The 27,337-nt window shown below is 44.6% G+C and overlaps 1 protein-coding gene across 3 annotated transcripts in view; it reads left to right on the top strand.

Annotated features, from left to right (window-relative positions):
* The window catches only part of ATF6 (activating transcription factor 6), a 199,432-nt gene that overhangs the window by 148,293 nt on the left and 23,802 nt on the right, over positions 1 to 27,337 (top strand). For all 3 annotated transcript variants that reach the window (XM_078441310.2, XM_078441309.2, XM_078441311.2), the window contains exon 16: positions 1,010 to 1,094. In XM_078441310.2, coding sequence (XP_078297436.1) covers positions 1,010 to 1,094 — 85 coding nt within the window. The remainder of the gene's footprint in view (positions 1 to 1,009; positions 1,095 to 27,337) is intronic.

The raw sequence follows: 27,337 nt of genomic DNA, 5'->3' as shown, positions 1-27,337 counted from the left end.
TACACGTGCATCTATAATTTTCTTTTACTCTTCCACTGGACTGAATACTTTTTAAGGGCAAGAACTATACATCTTCTTTGGTACGTACCTGTTGCTTACCCGAAGAAGTCTAATACTTGGTTGTTTCAAAGGGAAAAGGGGAGGCTAAGCAGGCAAGGCTCCAGGCTCTAGCCTTAACACCAATCAGAATCTCTATCTTATGTGTTGGTAGTTTTGGATTGGGACTTGTGGGGCGGGGGGGTGGGGGGGTGGTGGAAATGTCCCTCTTCTTTAAAAAAAAAAAAAAAGGGAAGATGATTCTATTGAGTAGATTAATTTCAGGATCTTGTGATTCTACCTCGTCTAGCTCCCTCATTTTACTAGAATTAAAATCCTTCTGTTCTGGGCGCCTGGGTGGCTCAGTTGGTTGAGTGTCCGACTCTTGATTTCGGCTCATGTTATGATCCCAGGGCCATGGGATTGAGCCCTGCCTCAGGCTCCACACTTAGCGAGGATTCTCTCTCTCTCTCTCTCTCTCTCTCTCTCTCTCTCCCTCTCCCTCTCCCTCTCCCTCTCCCTCTCTGCCTCTCCCTCTGTGCCTCTCCCTCTCTGCCTCTCCCTCTCCGTCTTCCCTCTTTCCCTCTTCCCTCTTCCCTCTCCCTCTCCCCATCTCCCCTGCTCAAGCTGTCTCTCTTTCTCTCTGAAATAAAATGAAAAATTAAAAAAATCCCTCCATTCTGACTCCTTGACCAATCCTCTGTGTGGTACAGCACAGCATGTATGTTATTAGAATGTGTGAGTATTCCAAGACTACTACATAGCACCTGGTAATGATAGACACTCCGTAAATGTTTGTTGCATTGTGAGTAAATGAATCATAAGATGATTTGTAGTTAATTACCTCTCTGCCAAGTTAAAAAAGGTCATTTTTTATGATCCCAATGAAACGTTGGCATGTTAGAAACTCTGATTTTGGCCTCTTATAGGACTAAGCCAGTTGTTACAACAGATTGTTTTTTGTTATTCTTAGGATCACCTGCTGTTACCAGCTACCACCCATAACAAGACCACAAGACCAAAGATGTCAATTGTATTACCAGCAATAAACATAAATGGTAAGTTGAAGTTTTGGTTTAATAACAACATGAGATTGCTTTACTTAACCAATATTCTCTGGATTAACTAAAAGACATTTAAAATGTTTGGTTGGTCAGATATATATCCCTGCATTAATTTTGAAACATTTTCCACTGTTTTTACAAAATACTAGTTTTAAATTCCTATACTCTTTCTAAAAATAACTCTTTTAAAAAGTAAAAGGTTTCATTTAGAGTTACTTTTAAAATTACTGTAGTTTTAAGAGAAAAAAATTCATTCTCTTACTTACAAAATTGGAAAAGTTAGCATCTTGACTGCTCTACAGACTTATTTTCTGTGACCTTTCTAGTTATACACATAGTATAAGAGGCCTCTGCTGGCTTCTGAGAGTGAACTTGTAAGTTGGGTTTTAGGAACTCCGAGCAGTTTCTTGTATTATATAAATGGTGACATGATTCCCAGACCAAACATCAGAAGCCTATTTATGTTTAGTCCATAATACTGATGAATTTGATTTCAATAGTGTCACGATTGCATTTTGTTTTCCTACCAGTGCTGGGTATTACCGAAAACACAAATAATGTTGTGACACCTTGGTATCATCTAAAGATGTTAAGGCATCTTGCTCATAATCTAGAAAAAAGAAAAAAGAAAAGAAAAAAGCCCAGAAATCACTGTGGTCCAAAGAGAAAGTCCCATAAGGAATATACGAAGTACTAAAGAAATTTAGTAAAGGAGAGATTATTTCCAGCTGGGCTCTTCATGGAAAAGAGAAAGAGCTTACTCCCAATGCCAGCTGTGTGTTGTAAATGAGCACAGTGTATATCGTTGACTAATTGCTTTCTCTGACACATCATATTAGGGCTCTAATGAAACCGGGGGGACTGGCCATCCTTCTCAAGTCCATTTCTCCGATGTAATGGAACTACCCGTACTTTTTCTGTCTAGGAGTAGGAACCTCACGGTTTATGCATAAGCCAAAAATGAAAAGCTCCTGGAACTAACCTGTAGTTGAGCTAGTTCGCATTCTGAGTGATGGTCATAGTTAAACGACCACATACAATTATTAAAAAACAAAACGAAACAAAACAAAAATCACTGGGATTCTAGATAAATTCCAGTAAGATTTAGTCTTGGAGAAAAAGTATTAGATATTCATTGTACATTTTAAGACCGTAGAGGACTATAGAATTTCAATGAGCCGATTCCTGACCGCTTATTAGAAATGCTCAGGAGGCAGCTTTGTAGATATAAAAGAAAAACTTTGCTTTGCTAATGTCTAAAAGCATTATGACATTTTCTTAGTCTTACAAAGACATTAGAACAAATTTTTAAAAAACAAACAAACCGTAACACCGAGAACCTCTCTTCCTTCAGTAAAGACACACCTCCAAAGCTTTCATGGAGCAGTCCTACAACTACTTCAAGAAGAACAGTACATTCCAAAGAATATGTTTACACTCGAAGAAGATGTTTAGGAAGTAATCGTCTATTCTTATTTCATGGGTACCTAGGTTTCTGTGCTTTGAACCATAATAGATTTAAGTTCTGGTCAGCTCATGCTCAGAAAGGCTGTTATCTAAGCTTCAAAAGACAGAATTCACGAAATCTTGTTCTGATATTATGTTCTTATGCAAGAGAATGCCCGGTGTCATTTTTATAACAGTGAGCTATCCATAGTTATTAAGCCAAAAACAATAAGATGCTGTTCCACTCTGTTTATCTTGGCCCGGGGACCAGTTTTTGCAAATGAGCCTTTCATGGGTTTAAAGAATACAATCACTTAGAGGATCATTTCCTTTTTAATCTGGCTTGGATTTCTTGGTAAATAAATTCACTTTTTTCCTTTTTAGAGTACAGTAAACCATTTGAAAAGTTAAGATTCAAATTCAAGAGATACTGGTTGAATGGATAGCATGTGCTAAGCACCGTGTGGCGTCCCCGGGCTCTGTTCTGAACGGTCCCTTCACTGTTTGCTCTGGGGATCCGTCTCACGTTAGAATCTGATTTTGCCTCTTCCCCCCAGGTGCCTGTGAGCCTGCAGGTGGGGTGGGTGTATCCTTGCTCCCCGCGGCAACTTCCACATCATCTCTCCTCCTTTCCCCCTCGGTCCCCCTGACATCTTAAACTGCATAAAATCAGGCTTTGCGCCTCTGACCCCTGTTTGTTGCCGTCCTCCCCCACCATCGCTGATGACTCACCGTCACTGCTTCTGCTAGCTCTCTGTACAGCTTCAGCATCCGCACAGAGGATTCATCCAGCACCCCCGCCTCTTTGGACCCAGTTCCCAGCCATATGGTCATACTCTAGACCTCATCACCGTCACTGATGCACTGACCGCCCTTGAAAACCCATCTCCAAGCATCCCACTCCTCCCACTGCCCTGCGTGGCTGGGCAGGGCAGTTCGTTCTTCCGTAGCTCGGCCGCCTCATCGGCGAAAGGAGAGATGCCTTGTGCCTTTATCTTGAGTTGGCGAGAGAACGAAATGAGCGAAGGCGCTGTAAATAGCTCCTGGGCTCTTGTCCGGCTCTTCTCCGCCTGGCCGCGCGTGCCCCTGGGTCACGGTCGTCGTTGTCACGCTCACCGTCACGGGAGGGGCTTCCCTCCTTTTGGATCCCGCGTCGCGGCCCCTCTCGCGATTTCAGACCCTTGGCCTCTGCACCGACACTTCCCGTCCTGCGCCGTCAGCGTCTTCTCCGCCCCATCGCTACGCACGGCGTGTTAATACCGCCCGGGTGTGGGGCGGCCCTCCCAGCGCCCAGCTTCCCTGTGGCCCTTCAGAGAAACACTCTTGGAAGGGTTACCTGCGCTCACTGCCTCCATTTGCTCGTCTCTGGCTCTGTCCTCCACACTCACGTTGTGGGGTTTTTTTCTGAACCGTTTTGAGACCGCGTTGCAGACACTCTTACGTTTTACCCCCGAATGCTTGAATATGCATCTGCTAAGCAGGGGGTATTCGACATAAACACAGGAAAGTGACTACACTTAAAAAAAAAAAAAAAAAAAGTTTGGGGCACCTGGGTGGCTCAGTCGGTGGAGCATCCGACTTCGGCTCAGGTTATGGTCTTGCGGTTCGTGAGTTTGGGCCCCACGTCTGGCTCGCTGCTGTCAGCCCAGACCCCGCCCCTTCCCTGCTCACGCTCTTTCTGTCTCAAATATAAGTAAGCATTAAAAAAATAAGTTTAGGGGTGCTTGGGTGGCTCAGTCGGTGGAGCATCCCACTTGGGCTCCAGTCGTGATCTCACGGTTCATGAGTTCGAGCCTGGTGTCAGACTCTGGGCTGACGGCCCGGAGCCTGGAGCCTGCTTCAGATTCTGTGTCTCCCTCGCTCTCTGCCCCTTCCCGATTCATACTCTCTTTCTCTCTCTCTCTCTCTCTCTCTCTCTCAAAAATAAATAAACATGAAAAAAATAAGTTTAGTGTTGATACTATGCAGTGTAACATATAGTCCACTCACATTTCCAGTTTGCTCCCAAAATACTCCTCACAGCTTTTCGTGGGGAGGGATTCAGAATCCAGACACCATATATTACCCCCACCTGTCACCCCTCTTTAGCACCTTTTCCTCTAGAACCCTTGCCTTTAAAAACAGAATTGGTCTTTCGTGACGTATACACCTTTTAGAAACCAGAGTTATTAAAGTATAACGTCCATACAATAAAAACTAACAATTTTATGTGTACGGGTTAACGAGTTTTGACAAATGTAAACGGTCGTGAAACCACCACTCAATCATGATACAAACGTTTTCCTTACTTCAGAATGTCTCCTTGTACCCCCTTCGCAGTCATTCCCCTGAAGTCCGTTTTTTGACATTCCTTCCTCTTGAAACGCTTCATTTTACGTGCTCTCATGAAACCCTGGCTCGTCTAGTTTTCCTTCTGTGTCTCCTTCTCAGTCAGCTTAGCCAGCCTCTCTGTGAGGACAGCACGTTTGTCTGTCATGTTATGTTTGCCAGTTACAACCCGGCACCTACCACAACGTCTGGTGCGTAAGAAAATTGCAAGACGAGGCACTTTGATCTGTGCTAATTCAGGTAATGCTCACCTGCCAGCTAAGTATTATCCTCCTTTCATCGCTGAAGACGGTAAAGCTCAACCAAGTAATTTGTACTGCTTGTACAGCCACTGCATCCCCGAGAGCCAAGAGCCAAGAGCCAGGATTTAAATAGCGTATAGAATACAACCTGATTAATGAGAATGTTGTTATTTCAGTGTTAAAGACAGATATGTGAATATCACAAATGTTTAGGATTCCAGAATTTAAGGTAGATTTTTATACCACTTTATCCCTTAGGGGGTAAGGCTGTGCACATTCGGTGAGCGCAATGTAATGCAGTGTGATTCGTGTGTTTTGAATTTGATAGGCTCACGCTTGTTGAATGACAGATTAATTAAGTAAGGTAAATGCTATTTGGTCATTACTTTGTGGTCACTTGAAAGATTTTACTATTCTAATTCTTCACATGATTAAAAACAGTTGGCAAGCACGGTTTTTCCAATCTTTTCAAATGCAAATTAATTTAAATGTGTACTTAGTTAACCTTTCTACCACTGGTCGAGATTTGGAATTCACGGTAAAGAGTGAATTGAAATTATTAACCTCCTTTTCAATGCTTGTTGTACAAAGGAAAATGCATGCAAAAAATGGAAGGGGGCGCCTGGGTGGCTCAGTCGGTTGACCGTCCGACTTCGGCTGAGGTCGTGATCTCGCGGTCTATGAGTTCGAGCCCCGCGTTGGTCTCTGTGCTGACAGCTCAGAGCCTGGAGCCTGTTTCAAATTCTGTGTCTCCCTCTCTCTGACCCTCCCCCGTTCATGCTGTGCCTCTCTCTGTCTCAAAAAAAAAAAATTGAAGTACAGAACTCTCCAAGATCCGTAAATTGGATTTCTTTGGCCTTATTGCGGGTATGAATTTGTATCACTTACAATCTGAAGAGTGTAAGTTATGTGCACACAGAAACGTTCGGGCACCATTTGGAAGAGCAGAGGCGTAGTGAGGACATCTCTAACATTAAAGTTTTTCATCCTGAGCAGTGTAAGGGCTTGAGAAATTTGAATGAAAGATATTTTCCACCATTTCTGAGTTCAGAAGTTACATGTAACTTGTGAAGGAACATGAGTTGTGGGCTTGATCCCTCTCGCTGACTCAAGTGGTGCCTGAGGCTTTGGAGAGGGTGATAGAAGGCATAAAATCAAATTTTGTTGAGCCGTTGGTTTATGTCGTATCCTGGACAGGGATATTTGGGAAGAGGAATTTGCTTTTCCAATTTTGGCAAAGTAAATTAGATTCCGAAGTCAATATCGGGTCTTAAACCATAACGTATAATGATTCTACTTTGTGGTTTTGAGCTGTGGAAAAAAGTCTATACAAGAAATAGCTAAACAGACTGGGATATGGGTGTGAAACTAATGCCGTTTAGAAAATAGCAGTTACATCATTCTGTTTTCTATGCCAGTTTAATTTTTGTAATTTACTTCATTTTGCAGTCCCTTTCGTTACTGAATTTCCTTTGTCTCGTATGACCTTTGAAAACAGGTTAGTAAAGCTGTAAGAAAGGCTGTCTTTGAGGGAATTCTTCACCCTGAAAATTATTAAAGTAAAATAAAATGCTAGGTATGCTTTAAAAACGCTTTTAAAAAATGATTGCAGATGGTTGGCAGGGCAGTGGATGATAAATTAAAGGCTATTGCTATTTTTAAAGAAAGGATTCTGGAAGTTTTCCTTATACTATAAGTCAACATTTCCTGCTTTTAAATGATTTCCACTTATGTTGTGGTAAAACTGTTCATTTCCTTTCTTTCTTTCTTTCTTCATAAGTAACTCAACAAAATAGACCATAGTAGAGATCTTGTTTTTAATGGTAGCTGCTTTGTAAGTATCTTTCACAGAGAATGAACACTGCCATTAGCAAACAGGTTCCATAATGTGACCACCATTTTCACTGATTGGGTTTTACTGTTCTCCTGCCCTCTGTGTGTCATATACCTAAGTTAGTGTCATACCTGAGTAATAAAGAGAAAACTCTAACTCAGATCCTACCCTGTCCTTAGTAAGGGTTCACGTAGATGAACAAATGACTATAAGGCTAAGCTGTATTTATATTTAATCTCGAAGTAATTTCCACGTGAAGAAAATTGAGAAGAACTTACTAGCAATGAAACACCTTTTTAGTTGAAGAGGACGTAATAGAAGGGCAGGAAGAAAACCAACTAAATAAATGTGTTGGTTCTAATAATAAGAGAATGTTGATACAACTGCTTTTGATGATCACCGGTTTCATAAAACTGTGATCCCAAAGAAAATGTATTTGGAAACTGGCCTATTTAGACATGTTCTACACAAGCAGGCTGGTTGTCCAAGAGAACTGTGCCTAAAAGTTGTGCCTTTTACTCTTATAAGTCCATTTTTTTTTCTTAAAGGTCTGCAAATTACCTACTTTCCTAAAATACATTTGCAAGCTTGCATTTTCTTTGCAATTTATTCCATGTCAGTGTTCTATAATTGTGTCCAGACAGTTGAGTGGAGTCTTCTCTTCATACCACGTTTTAAATTTTTTAAAGATGCACAAATATTTGACTTTTGATTCACTACTGAGACCAGTAGCAAAAATTCCCACACTGAGAATTTCTACTGAGAAAGGGAGAAAAATGACACTACTCACCCGGAAAAAAGATTGTTTTCTTTCAGGGTATATCTGTAGATCTATTAATTATGTGTAACTGGCAGTAAAATGATGAGTGTTAATATTCACTATACTGGCTATGATAAACAATACCTTCATAAAGACCTAAGTTTTCACTTTAATTCCTCAGATTCAATTGGCAGTTTCCTAGTGGAAGATAATCACGTATGCGAAGCAGAATATGACTCAAATTGTCTTTAGAATGTAGGTAAAATTTGGCTCATTTCCTTAGGTCCCTTTTTAGCCATGCTAAATCACCAGCTAGGCCTAGACCAACAGTGGTGATTTAGATCAGTTCTAAACCAGAAACAACATGCTGATTAATATTTTAAGAGAAATCAGTTAAGTACCGGCTAGTTATAAATCGTAACGCTTCTGGCATAGGATAAAAAATTTGAATATATGAGAGGTGATAGAATCTTGGTGACTAACCTCGCTTGGTACCTTGGAAAGCAAAACTTGAACTGGACTGGAAAGGAAACTTAGAGTAGGATAAGGAGAGGAATATGTATTTATATAAGGACTGCATTTAGCTGTAAGTAACAGAAAACCTTAACTAAGCATTGGCTTAAATAAATTGGATTCATTTTTTCTTCTATATTAAGAAGTCCACAGCAACGAACCGGTCTAGTTGCCAGTGTTGGTTCAACAATTTAAGGATGCTAGGACTAAGGTTGCTGCAGTTCTCTCGGCCTTTCCCAGATGTCCTCAAAGTGGCTGCTGCGGCTCAAGCCATCGCATCTGCATTCCAGGCAGGAAAAAGGAGGAGGGCATGGCGTCTTTCAGGAAAGCAAACATTGTCCAGACATTTCTAGCAGACTTCACTTATGTCTCATGGGACATAAACTGGCTCACGTGCTTATGCCTAACTTCAAGGGAGGCTCAGAAATACGATGTTTTAGCCAGGCACACTGTGATCGGAAAAAAACACGTGGACTTCTCTTAGCATGGAAGAAACGGATACCGAGTGGACAGATCAGCAGCAGCTGCTTGCCGCGGCACTTCGTCATGTGCTCGGTTGAGACTGAGGAAAGCCTCTGGGAGGAGACGGGAAAGAGAGGACGCGTGTTGAAGAGAGTGAGAAATAGTGTTTACTGCCTGAGACGCAGCTATATGATTGAGGCCATTAATGAGTGAAGGAAATGACTGACAGCTCTCCAACATAAAAATTACACCGCGAAAGCTCTATTAAGAGACGGCTGATCGGGCTGAGGTCTGTAAACGAAAACAAAAAGTTAGGAGGCAAGGTGAGCTGGGATGCATTGCAACAGTGTTGGGGTGAGGTTGTTAAAGGCCTGGGATGGAGAGAAAGGAAAAATGTCCAAAGACATTGCAAAGGAAAAGTCTATTGCGCTTGGCGGCTGAAGGAGGGAGAAGGAGAAGCTGATTCCGTGATTCTGGAATAGCCGTCCTGTGGCTGTTTCTTGCCACCCTCATTTCCTCTGGTTGAAGTCATCAGGGCATCCGTGTTTAACTGCTCCCAAACCGTTCGGTTATCCCCACTTGGCATAGCCTCTTCTGAGCCCTCTTGTACAAAGTAAGTCTGGAAGTAGATTTGGGGAATGGGGAAAAGAAGGTGAATGCTGGACCTGCCTTTCTGTACTTGAATGCCTCTCACTTTGTTGAGAGTGATGTTGCTTTGAAGACTTACTGGCAGTTGCACAGGTAAATTTTTTTTTCAGGAGTAGTTTGTCTTTTCTGTATTTGATTTGCTAATCAACTTTTTAATGTGTGGGGACGTTTGCGAGTCTCCAGAGATTTACATCGGATCGGCTTGCGCTGCGCCTTCTCGGATATTCGTACTTCTTTTCTTTCTTCACCCGGAGGGGCCAGTTCCCGAGACCCCTGCACCTCGCCGACCTTCCGAGTCCCATCAACTTTCACTGAGGCCACTTTCCCTCTGTCTCCCTTGCGGCGAAAATCTGTTTCTACTCAAACAGATGGTTTAGCTTTTGACTAATAAAAGCTAGAGATCAGCATCTATTTGAGCCAACAAAGTTGGTTTGAGCTTCCTACTACTGACTGTTCAAAATCTGAATCATTTCTTTATTTTAACATGTTGAGGTCCTCAGATTGGATTTTTCTTTGTGCTGGAACATCAAGGGTCTTACTGTAGTGTGTCGGAAGATTGAACCATCTCACATCATCTCCAGTTTCTGTCTTTCCGAAGAACTACTTAAGCTCAGGGCTCAAGTCCTCGGTTCCTTCTCTTCTGCCACGATAGCAGCTGGAAACAGTAGGGATCCTAACTTTCTGTGGAGCATGACAGATAATTTCTTTGTTATTTAAGACACAGCTGGGGACGGGTGCTAGGCCAGCATCATCTCAGGGATATACGTGTCACAGACGCTGTCATTCTGTCCACATTGGAGAATGCTCCTTTTCTTGGGCTTTTACAAATAAAGGTTAAAGCATCCTCAGAAATCTAGGTTTTTCTGAATCTAGAATGTTGCAGCTGACAATATGGATACGGACCGTTAAAACTTTCGCTTTGGGAATCTTGAGCGAATCAGACAAGAATTGCCTTTGGACTTAACCGAATATCCGTAGAGATATTTTCTTCCATATTTATTACAGATTTTACGATCCGAGACAATCGCGTGCCTTAAACATAAGATTTAGATTAAATAATGAGGCAAATGTGAACCGTAGAATAGTTTGTTGCTAGGAGCGGAGTTGTTAGGAGGACCGTACTGTTATTTTGAGGATGTCTAAAGCCCATCGCTTTGTTTTCATCCTATTTACCATACAGGACAGGACCTTGTGGGAAATGCGGTCCACTTGGTATCGCTACAGTAGAGATTAGGACAAGGAAAGACTCATTAATATTCATGTTGTTCAGCCATGAAGTACCAGGGTTAAAAGGCGTCCAGGGTAACTCCCTTCCGGTGTTAGGATTTTCTCCTGCGACACTTTGCTCCGTGGCTGGCCACTTTAGATACGGTCCCCTCCGAGGATGCAGACCGCCTGCTTTAAATAGCTCTGGCGATTTGGAGATTGTTCCTCTTCTGTCTCTTCCTTCCTGTACCTACAAATCCACAGGATTATATATAAAACTAGTCTTTCTTCCACACGACAGACCTTCAGCTACTTGCAGTCCGCAGATTTCCTCTGAGGCTTCAGACACCAAGGCCTTCCAGTTGTCAGAAGCTGCTCTTGTGACCTGGGTTCCGGGTGTCTCAGTCCTGGGTGGGTTCAGGTTTCCCACCTCTGAAGGAGGGCTGTGAATCCTGAACATAATGGAGTATCCCCAAAGTCTGTGGACTGTATTTCAGTTGGGGACAGCAAAGTGTTTTTCCCGGTTACATTGTGGGTTTGGTCAGTCCTAGTCCGTGGCTCCTTTCACGTATATGACCACCAACCCGTGTCTCTTCCATTTTGCTTGCTGATTTTGATTTTTGGGCCATTTTTTTATCCTGATTTAACATCTTTTTGATAAAGTTGTTTTGTTTTGTTTTTTTCTTAAATCCCTTAAACATTCCGGGAAAGCTTTTCTGAGCCCACAGAACGGGTTTGGTGCCCCTCCCCCACCTCCACTGCCCCGAATACTCTGAACTCTTTATTTGTGTAACATTCATATGATTTATCATCAGTAGCTTATTGTCTAACTTCACTGCTAAACTGTAGGCTCTTCAAGGTTAGGGGACCCTATTTGTTTAATGTTTTTCGTTAGTCCTAGTGCCTCCTGAAAAACATGTGCCTAACACACAGTAGGTGCTCATCAAAATGGGTTGGATTGAGTTAAATGTGTACAGCCTCTTTGTCATTGGTGTCTAGGAAACGATACCATTTCTTCATACCAGGTACTGCCATTTGTATCCAAGAAAAAAAATTTAATTAAATAAACAAATACACATACACAGAGTGATCTTTGAACTGAATCCTGAAGGATTCATAGGATCGGCCACGTGTGGGGGACGTTCTGGGGACAGTGGATATCAGAGAGAGAAAACTAGTTAGCCTGCATGGGAGATTAAAGTAGGATTTAAGTGCCTGGGCCTTGAAGTGCAGAGGAAGCCAGAGAGGCCAGCAGGGTTCGGTTCACAAAGGCCTGGAGGACAAGATGTGGAGTTTTGGGTAATAGGGATCTACTAAAAAGATTTTGGGCAGAGGAGAGGCACCAGTAGGATCATGTTTCAGATACTTCCCTGACAGCAAGGATGGATTGGGGGGGTGGGGGTGATACTTTTACAGAAGCAACAGTTAGAAAGTTACAATCATCTAGGCAAGAAACAGCAGTTTGAACACACACACAGATTACGTCACAGTTTCTGGGGGCCAGGGATGTGGGAGCGGCTTAGCGGGGTGCGTGTGGCTCTAGGTCCCTCGTGGGGTTGTAGTCAGGCTGTGGGTAGAGCCGAAGGTTTGACGGGGGCTGACGGATCTGTTCCCAAGCTCACTCGACTGTCGGCAGCCCGCTTCAGCTCCTCACCAGGAGGGCCTCTTCCTGGGGCTTCCCCGGAGCAACTGATCCGCGATCCAAGAGGGCAAGAGAGTGAGAGACTGAGAGAGCTCCTCAAACAGAAGCCAGTCGTTTAAACCTGGTCTCGGAAGTGACACGCCGTCTCTTCCCCGCGTGCTGTAGATTACACGGACTGAACCTGGCACGTCGGAGGAGGGGCTGCACCAGGGTGCGAACACCTCGAGGTGGGGCTTAGGGGCGGAGGGACCATCTTGGGCCGCTTACCATGCTGGCTTGTCACAGTGTACAGAGAGTGAGTCCAGAAGTCGGGAATATCGTGGGGGTTTTATGGAGACAAAAGGACAGAATACCTCACCTCGAATCTAGCCTGTTCATCGTTTCTCCCAGCCCATGACTGCCTAGTGCACTTGCTTGACTGGAAGGTCTGATCATGGCGCCCCCACTGTGATTGTTAAGTAACGGTTAGTGTGCCATCATGGCTTCGTTTCCTGAGCTCTGATAATCTGGTTCCACGTTTGTTTTGTAGCGTAACGCGGCTGTAGTTGAGCTTCACGCGTAGCCATCACATGGCACTCTGCTACGTAATGCACAGATTTTGGAGGTACCCTACCATGTGATTTATGCCTTCAGAGAGCTCATAATCTCACTGGGAAGCAGGACCTACGTAGATCAGAGAGAATCTCAGAGCTGGAAGCCTGAGACAGCAGGCAGGAGGGGGATTATGGAAGGCAGGAGACAGCAGCCTCCTGACACAGGTAAGAAAACAGGTGGAGGCAAATGACTGAGGGGCTGTGACCCAAAGCCACGTCTTTACATCCCCCCACCCCCACCCACCCCCGGCACAGCTCGTGAGTTAAATGTGAAAGGTAATGTTTTTCCTACCACCAAGGACATTCTTGGAAAGCAGAAACCATTTTTATATTTGAAGCAAAATGACCTAGTATTTGATGTGGGGAAAGGCGAGGCGTGTCTTAGAAGACGTTTCTGTCTTTTGTTAGAAAACCACCTCACTCTGTCATGATCACTGTGTGGCTTGGGGCTGAATTATCATACATGAGTAAACAAAATAATTCACGGTGCCACACACCTTACAGTGTTGAAAGCAGGGACCACCCTAATTGACAGTGAGATCTTTACATAAACTTTCCTGTGTATGTATGTGTGTGTGTGTGTGTTACATTTATTTATTTTTGAAGGGGAGAGAGATAGCGTGAGTGGGGGGAGAAGCAGAGAAAGAGGGAGACACAGAATCGGAAGCAGGCTCCAGACTCTGAGCTGTCAGCACAGAGCCGGATGCGGGGCTCAAACTCACAAACTGTGAGATCACGACCTGAGCTGAAGTTGGACGCCTAACTGACTGAGCCACCCAGGCACCCCAGACTTTCCCATTTTAAAGTAATAAATATCCATGGTTAAATAATGTAAAAATCATAGTGCAAAATTATGAGTAAAGACAGTAATCAAACATGAGCTATGTGGTTAGAATGAGAGTAGAAATAAAGAAAATAAAGCATTTACAAGATCTACTCAGTATATATCTACCACAGCTTAAGATATTTTGGAGGGTTTTTTCCTTCCAAAACAAAATGCTTTTTAATCGTCCATCGTCTATATCACTAAATAGTTTAAGTTGCAAATTCAGGTTTAGTTCCTCTGTTTTGAGCATCCACCAGGTGTGTTAAGCATATCGTGGGGTTCTTTGACATACATAATTGCATTTGGTCCTCAAAAGGCTTCATGACAGTTTGATCCCTGTTTCGCAGCTGTAGTGGCTATGAAATTCGGGGAACCATCAGTGAACTTTCTGAATAGTCTTTTGCCGTCAGTTTCCTGTGGCCCCAGCACTGGCTCCTGTCGGCCTTGCCCTCAAGCACAGTTTGCGACTAGTGAAGACAGGAGAATTGAATACGAGTTTATGTTCCCATAATTCCAGAGTAACAGCTGCTGCGTTTATGTTCCAGTCATCTATAAATATTTTAATATTAAGCACATAATTTGGCGTGCTGGCCAACCAAAAGATGACATATTTATATTCTTAAAAGATAGACGCACTCACCCAACAGTTCCCTGGAATTTCCATGGTAAACTGAGAAGACTTTTTCACCACTATCTTAAAACAGGAAGAAACAGTAGGAAGCTTCAGCTTCCTTGCCCTCCTAAGTTTACGTAAGTAAAGCGCTGTTTTAGAAATTCATTCCATCCAAGTTTAGTGGACATTGATTTCAAAGTTTGCTGGCTTTTTCCATGGTACTTAAACATACTTTTCCCCCCCATTTTCTAGGAAATCAGTGTTAGTCCTTTCCCTAAACTAGCTTGTCCCAGACCAATAGACCAGTTCCACGTTCAAAATAAAACATACCACTTTGTAGTAAAATTAAGCAGTCTGTCTTCTCACGAATGAAGTTACTGTCTGCATTTGTATAGATGTGGCCCTGTGTTTTCCCAGGAAAACAGGCCTGCAGTCAGACTAAAATAGCTAGTAAAGTTCCTTTAGAAGGACTAGGCTGTGAGGCGCCTGGGTGGCTCAGTCAGTTAAGCATCCAACTCTTGATTTCAGCTCAGGTCATGATCTCACAGTTCGTGAGTTTGAGCCCCACGTTGGGCTCTGTGCTGACGGCATGGAGGCTGCTCGGGATTCTCTCTCCCTCTCTCTGCTTCTGTCTATCTCTCAAAATAAATGAACTTAAAAAAAAAAAAATGGAATAGGCTGTGAACATGAAAAATCTCTTGCTCCCTCAGTTGAGTTCAGTTAATCATGTTCTTCTCACACATTCTAGCAAATGTACTATCCTATTAGTGCTGTCTTCTCTCTCTTACCCCACAGAGCCTCATTAAGCATACAGTTAATAAGTACTACTTTGTAAATAGCCAGTTTGATTCCACATTTATGAAGAACCTGCTAAATGTTAGAAGTCATTTTATGAGCAGATACTATTTAATATGAAAATTATACATTAGGCCCCTGCCCTAGGTAAGCTCACAATATAATAGGGCTTTTTTTTTTTTTTTTTTTAACTTTTTACTGCTTTTATGTGTAAGTTTTCTTTAGTTTCAAATAACGGGGTATTTAAGCAGAATTTGATAACATAAGCAGAATTTCTAGGAGAGTCAGAGGAATAGACTTAGAGGTTTGTTAAGCAAAAACAGAGCCCCAAATTAGCCCACAGAGCGTGCACCACTGATAACACAGATTCCAAATTCTGCTTCCAGAACCAGTGCCATGGGTGACTCTTGAAACCAGATGCTACTGCTTCCAGCGCCCCCCACCCCAGAGGAGTTTCATAGCCATGGTTTCTATGTAGTCTAGAGCCTGGTGCCTTTGGTTGGCATTGCCTAGGTCACATGCCCACACCCTAGTTACAGGGAAGTCTGGGAACTAAAGTATCTGGTACTGTACTGGAAAAACCTATAGCCCTCCTCTCCTGTATCTTCCTCCTTCACTCCTCACACGGAATAATCAGAACACTTGTGGCCACCATTTTGGGGAGGCGGTCCCCTTACCAAGCAGTTCTCCATGACACCAGCTGAATGTCCTACAGTCTAGCTCAGTTCTACGTGGAGATTGCACCCGATCCCTGGGTTGAAGGGCTCCATTCCATAAGATTCCTCCCACCTCACTTCAAATGCCAATCACAAGTAGGTCCCCAGATTACCCAAAACTTCTGTCCACGTTGGCTATAAATCAAGGGTTCTCTTGACCCCTTTCTCAGGTGCAGTGAATTTGCTAGAGCAGCTCACAGACCCAGGGAAACACATTTACGAGTTTATGAAAGGATGTGATAAAGGATACAGATGAACAGCTAGATGAAGAGATACAGAGTGAGGCCTGGGAGGGTCCCAAATGCAGGAACTTTTGTCCCTGTGGAGGTGGGGTTGTCTATGTGTTTAACAGCCTAGAAGCTCTGAGGTCCCCATACTCTTGGGATTTTTATGGAGGCTTCATGGTGCAGGCATGATCGATCATTAACTCCATTTTCATTCATTAACTCCCCCCTTCACCAGAGAATGGGGAGTGGGGCTGAAAATTCCAGACTTCGAATCTTGGCTTGGTCTTTCTGATGGCCAGCCCCCATCCAGGAGCCCATCCAGAGTCACCTCATTAGAACAAAAGACATTCCTGTTACCTAGGAAATTACCTGGTTTCAGGAACTCTGTGGGCAGAGACCAAAATATATCTTTCTGTTATCTCACAGGTACTTAAACTTATATAGTGGGAGGTAAGTGCTACCTCATAAAATAGGAGAATCTCTAAACCTAGGAAGATGGTCAGATGCTTTGGCCAAAAACTTCTCCCAATAGCATGTTGAATAATCAGAGAAGGAAAACACGGGAAGTGAGAAGAAGAAAACAACAAGCAAAGGAGAAGTACCATGAATTTGGCCTTAATGTCACTAAAAAGTGTTGTTTTTTTCAAAATCGTATTTTCCGGCGGAAATGCAAACTGGTGCAGCCACTCTGGAAAACAGCGTAGAGGTTCCTCAAAAAATTAAAAAATAGAATTACCCTATGACCCAGCAATAGCACTACTGGAATTTATTCAAAGGATATAGGAGTGCTGATTCATAGGGGCACACGTACCCCCATGTTTAATGGCAGCACTTTCAACAGTAGCCAAATTATGGAAAGAGCCTAATGTCCATCAGCTGACGAATGGATGAAGAAGATGTGGTTTATACATGCAATGGAATACTACTTGGCAATGAGAAAGAATGAAACCCTGCCATTTGCAACAACATGGGTGGAACTAGAGGGTATTATGCTAAGTGAAATAGGTCAGTCATATGTTTTCAGTCAGATGTGGAACTTGAGAAACTTAACAGAAGACCATGGGGGAGGGGAAGGGGAAAAATTAGTTTCAAACAGAGAGGGCAGCAAACCATAAGAGACTCTTAAATGCAGAGAACAAGCTGAAGGTTGATGCGGGGGGGGGGGGGGGGAGAGAAGGGAAAATGGGTGATAGGGGCATTGAGGAGGGCACTTGTTGGGATGAGCACTGGGTGTTTTATGTAAAGCGATGAATCATGGGAATCTACTCCCGAAACCAAGAGCACACCGTATGTTCCCTAACTTGACAATAAATTATATAGAAATAAGTTAATTAAAAAAAATGATAATAAACATGTTTTCCTAAACCATTTGATAAAACTCCGTTAATGGAAGGCTAGGTGATAGGACCTAAGTTCAGAAATCCTAAAGAATGTACCCTCCCCTTGAGGCTCATTTACTCTCTGCAAATACAGGAACTATCATCTCTTCGGAAAGGGTTATTAGCCTCAGTATAACGTACAGGAAAAAGGCCCACGCTTGGAGTCAAAGCTCCTAGTGTTCACCCTGCTCAGTCCTCAGCCAGATGTGTGACCTGTTAGCAACTAGTTCAGTTTTACCGAGATGGTTGAGGTGGGTGATCTTCAGTCTCCTGTGGGCTCTAAAATTCGGTGACTTCTACATGATAGGCCAATGACAATTATTTTTACTTGAATTGATTGTAGGTTTTAGAAGGCCAGTAAATCATGAGTTTATTTTTTGATGACAATAAATTTCCATGAACTCAAAGAATTAAGTCTCCATATTCCACTTAGTTTTTTGTTGTTTATTTTTTAAACAATGGTATTTTCCCACACAGTACAGTTTAAGCATTCAAGTTGCGACAGGGGAAATACTCACTGAATTTGTCATCATTATTTTTGGCTTCTATGTCTATGAGAGCCTTGTTAGTTTCCTAGTTTCGATAATTTATTTTTCAAATAGATAGTAAGCCGCAGTGTATCTGATTTAACACTTGGGGATTAAATTGCACTTATGGAAATGGATTAGAATGGTACCATGTGTCTTTCAAAAAGGGCTTTATCTTAGTATGAAACACCAGATTCTTCATATTTATTGTAAAGTAGAGAATTTTGGAGACTTTCTATATCCCCTGATAAGCTCACTGTTTCGATTCAGTTGATTTAGTGATGGAAATGGCCACACACTGTGCATATATAATGAGTAAGTGAACCAAGCAAATAAATGCTGAAGAGTTTGCCACGTTTTACCTGCCCGCCAGTTGTGTACGAGGGTTCCATTTTTTCAACATTCTTGACAACACTTATTTTTTTTTCTTTTGATTATATTCATCCTGTGGGTGTGAAATGGTTTGTCAGCTCATAGTTTTCATTTGCATTTTACCAACGGCTAATCATGCTGAACATCTTTTCACGTATGTTTATCGGTCAACAGATCATTTTTCAGTTTGGTTATTTGTCTTTTTATTACTGGCTTGTAAGAGTTCTTTATATTTTCTGAATAAAAGTCACTTACGAGATACGTGATTCGCAAATATTTTTACTCATTCTGTGGGTGTGTCTTTTCACTTTCTTGAGCAAACCTTATTCTTAACTCTGGTTAAATTTTGGTCTCTTGAACTTTCTGCTAAGTTTTCTAAGTGTCTCAAGCTGTGAAGTAACCTGATATTCTTTGAAAGTAGAACTCGATTCTTTTTTTAAAAAAAATGTTTATTTCTTTTGAGAGACAGACAGAGAGTATGAGTGAGGGAGGGGCAGAGAGAGAGAGGGAGAGACTGCACCAAGGAGGCTCTGCATGGTCAGCACAGAGCCCCACACGGGGCTTGATCCCACGAACTGTGTGATCATGACCTGAGCCAAAATCAAGAGTCAGACGCTCAACTGACTGAGCCACCCAGGTGCCCCAGAAGTAGAACTAGATTCTAATTTAAAACTGTAACAGAAGAGAGTAGCTGTTACAGGAACCAGTATTTTTTGGCTTTTTACCATGGGCCCAGCATTGCACTGAGAGCTTTATCACCCTAAAACGTAGGAATTCTTACTCCTGTTACCTGTGTGGAGAAACAGAGGCTTTAAGAGGCTGGGTCGCACTAAGAAATTGGAATGCCAGTGCACCTTATTTTCTTAATTGCTATTCATATTTTATTTTGTATCTTCATAACACACTATCATGTTTTGTAGAACGATGTTGTCTTACAGCTGCGTTCTTCATTCACTAATAATCCCGAAATTTTTCTCGGGTGTATTGGAACCTAGTCGTTCATTTCTGCTCTTGGAGCTTTCCCTCTTTGAAACTGGATTTCTTAGTTTCTGACCAGATCTTTCCACTAATACAACCTTTTGATTTTTTTCCTGCCCCCTCCAAATTGGCTCTTCCAAACTAATTTTAATACTTGTCAGTGTTTAAAAAATATTGTGAAGGTCAATTTGCTGTTACAAAGTAATTAAATGTATATTTTAGGCATTGTAAATGTCTTTCAGATTTTAGCCGCTGTCAAGAATTTAACTGGTCTGCTTCTCCTTTAAAATGTGGCCCAATGGATTAGTTATAAATTGCTGTGTAACAAATTACCCCAAAACGTAATTGCTTAAAACCACATTCACTGTTTCCCAGTTCCTGTGGGTCAGGAATCCAGGTGTTAGCTGGGTGCCTCCGGCCCCAGGTCTCTCACGAGGCCACCGTGAAGCCACCAGCTGGGGCTGCAGGCCCATTCTGAAGGCTCGGTTTGGGGAGGATCCATGTCCAAGTTTACTCACATCATTACCGTTGGGTTTCAGTTCCTTATGAGCTGTTGGACTGAGTGCTGTGCTTTTTCACTGGCTGCTGGCCACAGGCCTCCCCCAGTTCCTTGCCACACGAGCCTCTCGTGGGACGGCTCACAACATGGCATCCGGCTTCTCTCAGAATGAGCAGACAGGAGAGTGCTCCCAATAGAAGCCACAGTCTCTCTTTTTTTTATGTTTATTTTTGAGAGAGAACACAAGCGGGAGAGGGACAGAGAGAGAGAGAGAGAGAGACATAGAATCCGAGCTGTCAGCACAGAGCCCAACATAGGGCTTGAACCCACAAGCTGTGAGATCATGACCCCTGAACGGAAGTCAGACGCTTAAATGACTGAGCCACCCAGGCGCCCCAGCCACAGTCTCTTTGTAACCTAATCTCAGAGTTGATAACCCATCAACTTTTATCCTTTTTCAGTCACTGGAAGCAAGTCACTAACTACAGTCCACACTCAACAGAAGGGTGCCAAGGGTATCAATACTGGGATGCAGGGCCCACGGAGGTTGACGTTAGAGGCTGCCTGTCACATGCAGTGAATGTGTTGTTCAGTCGTGAAGTATCCACGAGTCATGGCGTGCTTAGAAAACTGGCATATGTAACTCCATCATGCAAACAAGTGATAATTTTCAGATAGTATGTATTGGAAGTTGTCTCCATCCTAAAATGTGTGTGTGTATTTAAAAGTATCTTAACTATAAATACTTGCTACTCATTCACTTTATTGAGACAGCGTTCGAGTCCTGGGACAAAATCAGGAGAGAAATTTTTATGTGTAACTTCATTTTTTTTTTTTTTTCCTTGACTTAGAAAGATGGACGTTGGTCAGTTTCAGTAATGAAAGACTTTGGCCCGTGTAAAGAGAATTTCCGTTTGAACATGTTGGGCGTGCCCAAGAATATTTTTCTTCCTCCTAAACCTTACTGTAAACTTCAGGCCTAATCTGACAAAATAAGTAGTTCAGACTGGACTTCAGTAATTCATTTGTTCAACAGGGCTTTACTGAGTTACTCTTACAAGTCATTATGAGTTGCACCTGCAATGAAAGTCCACACTCCTCCTTCGGCCTCCATAGCTCAGGTGATCTCTGTCCATCTCTCCAACTTCCTTTCCAGTATCAATCACCACCACCCACCCGCCTTGTTCTTTCCACCAAGAGCCCACAGTTCTTCTTGTGCTTCTTTGCCCTGGCTGCTCATTTATGCCTCAGGCCTTTCCATCTTTCTGGAAACCTCTTACTCCAGATGATCACATGGCTCACTGCTTTACTTCATTACCTTCTCTGGTCCCTCATCGCTGCCACAAGGAGGCATCTGTTCACCACTCTTCGCGATGTAGGAAGGACCATCAAAGAGGACACGGTAACAATGATGTTTGAGAAAGATTATTCTGCTGGCAGTGTGCAAAATGACTTGTACGTAGGGGCGCCTAGACGGCTCAGTGGGTTAAGCGTCCAACTTCGGCTCAGGTAGTGATCTCACAGCTCGTGAGTTCGAGCCCCACGTCAGGCTCTAGGCCGACAGCTCGGAGCCTGGAGCCTGCTTCGGATTCTGTGTCTCCCTCTCTCTCTGCCCTCCCCCGGCCTCCACTCACGCTCTGTCTCTCTCTCCCTCAAGAATAAATAAACATTTAAAAAAATGTTTTAAATGACTTGTATATACACAGAGGTTGGACTGAACGTGCATGAGCAGAGACAACAGTTAAGAACTTTCACACTCACGCAGGTGTCCATCAGTAATGGTCTGATGTGGAAGAAAGGACTGTGTATTCTTTTTTTTTTTTTTTTTTTTTTAATTATTTTTGAGAGAGAGAGAGGGAGAGACAGAGCATGAGCATGGGAGGGGCAGAGAGAGGGAGATACAGAATCCAAAGCAGGCTCCAGGCTCCAAGCTGTCAGCACGGAGCCTGATGTGGGGCTTGAGCTCATGAACTGCGAGCTTATGACCCGAGTCAAAGTCAGGTGGTCAACCGACTGAGCCACCCGGGCGCCCCAAGGACTGTGTGTTCTTACGCAGAACAGAATATACTCCAGAAAATGGCAAGTAGTGCTCCAAAACCACATTACTTTTTCTTGACCATTTAATTGACCTCATTTTTTTTTTTTTTTTGATGTTTATTAATTTTTGAGAGACAGAGACAGAGCGGGGGAGGGGCAGAGAGAGAGGGAGACACAGAATCGGAAACAGGCTCCAGACTCCGAGCTGTCAGCCCAGAGGCCGACACTGGGCTCGAACTCCCGAACAGTGACATCATGACCTGAGCCGCAGTTGGACGCTTAGCCCACTGAGCCAACTGACCTCATTTTTAAAGGATCCTGTTTAGCTCTTTGCATACGATTTTATCCATTTTATTGCCTTTGCCTCAGAGTGTTCATGAGAAATGCTTCCCTCCTGAACACAGATGTCTTGCTGAACATGTGGGATGTCCATGGTTACTCTGATTATGCCTGTTTAGCGCAGGGGAGATAGCTGAGCTTAAATGGAAAACATCTGCTATTAGCCTTTCTGTTTACCTGTCATACGGAATGTACGGGGTCAGTCTTCCCCGAACCGGCGGTCCAGTTATCTTTGTCTTTTCAGTGAGATTGCAGACCACTCTTTCTGCTTCTACGCTTGTGTCGAGAACCCCCGTGAATTTTTCAGAATTCACATCAAGCAGTCATGGCTCCTGAGCACGCTGTTGGCTGGTCCCCATCCCCCCCCCCCCCCCCCCCCCGCCCATCACTATCTATAGCCTCCCAAAAACCCACGTACCCTTTGAGACCATTGTTATTGCAGGCATTCTGGTTCTTGTGTTTCCTGGACTATATATAAAGTTTCTTTGCACATATTTCTTTGTCACCCATCTGTGCCAAGGACGTTTTGGAGACCGCAAGAGACGTTATTGTGGGTAAGTAGGCCCTTTACCAGAGCCACTGCACAACCCAACCCCTGGTGAAGCTGGATAAAAACAGGAAGCGCCAGAGAGGGAGCAGGGAGTTCTTTATCGGGAGTGAAGACCACCAGGCCGTGGGGGCTGTGCTAGAAGGAGGGAGCTCTTCACAGGGGCGCCCGTGGGTGTGCTCTCGCTCCCGAGACTCCCTCAGCCCGTCGACGTTTCCCGGTGGTGTTGGCAACAGCGTCTGCTGGGCATACCACAGACTTTCCCAGAGGCCTTCTCAAGGAAGCTTACAGCCAACACCCTCTGTGTAAAGGCCCATGACTCTCGGGAGCGTGGGCTCTACTGGACGTTTTTTCCAAGGGAGCTATGATTTGGCGGTTTCTCTACTTCCAAGCTCCCTTCTAATTGTTTTTCCCCTTGTTCTTAAGCGCAGTGATTTATTTTTTTTCCCCCTGTATTTTTCACATGCTTGTGGAAAGAACAGATATGTTTCCATGGTACTTAGCATGTTGTAAACTGCATCGTTTTCCAGGCAGTGAGCTCAGTCTACTTAAGCCCGTGTGCCTCAGGTAACCCGTGTGTTCCGAGGGGCGGGGGAGGAGTCCGGACCAGCTTTCACCTTCCCTGCTCTCCTCCTGGGGCATCGCCCACCGCGCTGCCCACTCCCAGGAAGTTTCCTCCCCGAAACAACATTACTTCTCTCCTTACCCTCGTTCCGGTTGACCCTCTATTACAGATGGAGAGAATCCGACTCTGCCGAGAAATCTGACCATGTTCTGCTCATCCTTGAGCTACATGATTTGTTCACCGTCCTGCTTTGGTCTCTTCCTAGCACCACCCCGGTGTGGGACTCTGGTTTGTTCTCATTTCTCCGCTGTATACAAGTGCCGTGAGGGCAGGAACTTCGATTTTCTTGTTGCTCTACCTCTGGCCCCTGAGATGGTGCCTGAGATGTGTCGGGTGCTTGATATTTACTGGATGTTTGGCCGCTCCTTCGTACTTCACCGTGGTGTATAACCGCCAACTAGGCTGCCAGAGACCCAGCCGCCCGCCGCAGATGGCGTAGGAATTCAGGGTCCGGGGAACGACCGCACGTGCGGAGTAGAGACGGGCGGACTGTCTTTTGTCCTCTGCCATCTAAATGGCGGACCCAAGCGATCTTGGATTTGGACATCCAGGTCCCTTCTCGCCTCTCTAGCCCCACGCTCCCCCTTTCCATCTCACACTCTATACTTCAGCGACACCTTGCACAGAACGTTGCCCCATGACTTCATGTATTTGCTAATGCTTATCCGTCCCTCTCTAGAATTCCCGCCACCTCAGACCAGGCTGAAGAAGCCTTCAGAGCTCAGCTCAAGCGTCACCTCCTTCAGAAAAGCCCGCCTCCCCAGGCAAGGGAAGGCCCCTTTCTCTTTGTTCTCCTTACGCCACACGCGTAAGGAGAACGTGTCACACTTAGGCCACTGCCACCGCGTTTTATCTGTTTACATAGCTGGCTCCCGAACCGCATGGCAGACGCCTTGATCGGGGGCCAGGTCTTACTCATCTCTGTTTCTGCAGCACCCAGCACAGTGCCCAACACATAACAGCTGCTAAGTAAATATTTATGTAATTGAATCATATTGATCATATGAACAAACTCCCACTGGGAGAACATCAGCCCTGCCTTATGTATCTGAAAAAAGCCCTTGTGTAGTACAGTCTATTAATTGAGAGCTGCCGTGCTATACATAGGAAGTTGGGTATTTTAGTCCCTGCTTAGAAAATAAAGGTTAAATTGAGCATATTCATAGTTCTGTTGAGATTACATCGTGGCTGTTAGTGCGAAAACAGGTAGTGACTACAGTGTGCGGTTGTTTGGGATTTGCGATGGCCAGCTGCAGTCTAGGGGCTTTCTGCGTCTCATGGTGTTTTGACTAGATGAGCTAATAGTGTAAAAGTAACAAGTCACTGTTGCTCCGTGGAAGAGGGTGGCTGGCAAGCCTTCTCTGCTTTCAAGTCTTGCTCTAAAAAAAAAAAAAAAAAAAATCCCAAGAAAGGCAGATTCTTTCAAGAAGGTTTATGGCCTGCATTTTCTAAGCCTTCAGCCTGGCTCTCCTCAAGATTAGCGGCGACCCGCATAAACGACGTGGTGGTTCCACTTGTGTTACTCAGGACGGGCCCCCAGATGTTCACTGAAGAACCCCAGAAGGAAGAGCTGTCACAGATCCTGCTGAGAAGTACTGAGTTACAAGAAGCCGGTTGGGATAACTTTTCCTCGAAATGAAAGAGAGATAGGAAACTTGCCAGGTTTTCTAGCACTTTCTTAGCACTAAAAAAGGACTTAAAGAAGCCCTTAATACTTGCCAGGTTTTCCTTTCTGGAACCATTTCTGCTATGTGATAGAGAGCCGCTGCTCCGAAATCTGTTTGGTTTTGTTTCCTCTCCCCTCCCCTCCCCTCCCCATACACTAAATCATCGAACTCAAAAGACAGGACGATGTTTTCAAGATAAACAGATAAATCCCACATTGTTTCCAATGCAGCAGCTTCCTCTGAACTCTTTCGCTGTCTGCATAGGGTAAGGCTCAGCCACACTTGTATTGACAGTGGAAACAGGCTGCAGCAAATCCTTCGTATGGCGGTGTCACAAGCACTAACTCAACTGTCACACCACTGCAGCCGCTGTCACCTCCATCCATGGCAGAGACGAAGAAGATGAGACCGCGAAGCAGTGGGAGGTCAAGGCTAGACGCCAGGGTCGCTGATTGCTAGGGCTCTTCTGTGCTCTGGACCTTGTGTTTCTTGCTCCCCGGAGAGGCGCGTGTTACCTGCCGCGTCAGGCGCGTGGCCTAAGCTTTGCTCTCCCAGCCACCCTGCCGGTCAGGTGTTACCCTTCCCGTTCCTGATGAAGTCACAAAAGCCTGCTTTGCTTGCTGGCTTCTGATCAGGAGAGCTGGCCTCCAGGCCCCTGTCCGTGATCCCGAAGCCCGGCACCTCCCCACGTGCCACACGGACTCCACACAGCCACCGTGCGTTACATTTGCTGTCACTCGGTAGCCTGGCCGTCCTCCACAGACACCCTCGCGTTCCCCCCTTAAGAACTTTGGACATAGCAGCGGTTATCCTACCCTTTGTGGCAGACAAGACACTGGACCCGACGCTCTTGTTAAAACCGTCGATTCCCGGTGCTCCCGCTTGACCCCTCCAGCTGCCACCCCTGTAACTAGAGTGAAGGCCCAGACCTCGTGCGGCCTGTAAGGCGTCTGGTGCCCTGGTTCCTCCTCCGACTCGTTCTCCTTCTCTCCCTTCACTGTCTCTGCCCAGGCGCGCCGGCCTCCTCGCTGGGCCACAGATACTCAGGGCCTTGACTCTGGCTGTCCCCTGGGCCTGAAGTGCCCTTTCCCCGGGTGTCTGTAGGACCGGCCCCCTCGGTTCTGTCAGGGCTTGACCAGAAAGTTCTCTTTTCTCAGAAATCATCTTTCCGGTCACTTGTTCCAGACCATGCCTTACTTTCGATCCTGGTCTTCGTCATTTTCAAGCATTCTGTGTACTTGTTGTCTTGTTCACCATCTGCCTCCTGCCCCCTGGTTCAGAGACGCCCTTGTCTGTCTAATTCACGTCTCAGCAAGGTGGGCGTGTGGTAGGCACTCGGTGCGTATTTGGCAGATGAAAACAAATTAGCAAATGAAAACAAATTAGCAAATGAAAGATCAGGGGTGCCTGGTTGGCTCAATCAGAGGGTCGTGTGCATCTTGATCTTGGGGTTGTGAGTTCGAGCCCCGCACTGGGTATAGAGTTACTTAAATAAATAAGTAAATCTTTGAAAAAAAAAAAAAAGAAATTAAAAGATTCAGAGAGGTAAATTTTTTTTTTCCCAAGGCGAATTTTTCCCCCAGGAAATGATGTGGCCCCAGAAGTGCCAGAGCTTGAACTGACACTGGTCTCCTGACCCACACGGTCCATGCTTTTTGAGTGTGGAGCCCAGCGAGGTCAAAATCGGGAAAAAGTTGCAAGTAGTGTTACCAGGAAAACCCAGTTAATTATGAACACTTTTTATATAATATGCACTTTCTAAACAATTGTTGCATCAGTTAGCGTATCACCCTCACTAAGGCTGGGATGGAGAGCAGCCTTCCTTTGGACCGTCTCCAGGCAGCAGGAATAAGGAAGTCACAGGACTTCATGCCAACATACTTATTTCTGGGCCTTCTGAGTCTGAGCCTCTAAAATGATGAGCTGTGTCATTTCGGAGTCCCTTGCAGCTCTGACTTACCTCGACTAAATCACAGAAGTGGACGAGATGCCGTTTTCTCTTGCCTTTGCCCAATTCCACGCACACAAGGTACGCACAGTTGGTTCAGGAGATGAACTGGGGTTGTGCCTTCCTGCAACTCCTCCTTTCTCGTAGATGATCCACACCCCTGTGCTCGGTGTCTTTATGTTTGTGCAAAATGTAGGCTTTTCGTCTCACCGTGTTGCGTTGTGGGATCATCTCGTGCATCGTCTGTTGCGGGAAGACTACAACTACTGCCTCTGCAGCGTTTCCCAAGAGGCAAACAGACCAGAAGGCCAGGCCACGTAAGGCCACGGAACTAAGTCAGAACAGTGACACGTGGGTCCGGAAAGGATGCCTGTCAGCGGCAGAGCCCCGCCCCCACCATTCTGAATTAAGGACATGCACACAGGTTGTCAGACCTAAAAAGAAGTGCAGTAAGTCAGGCCATCGTTG

Source organism: Panthera onca, chromosome F1, assembly GCF_046562875.1.
Source record: "Panthera onca isolate mPanOnc1 chromosome F1, mPanOnc1 haplotype 2, whole genome shotgun sequence".
NCBI classification, from domain to species: Eukaryota; Metazoa; Chordata; class Mammalia; order Carnivora; family Felidae; genus Panthera; species Panthera onca.
This window is presented reverse-complemented; position numbering and strand designations above follow the sequence as displayed.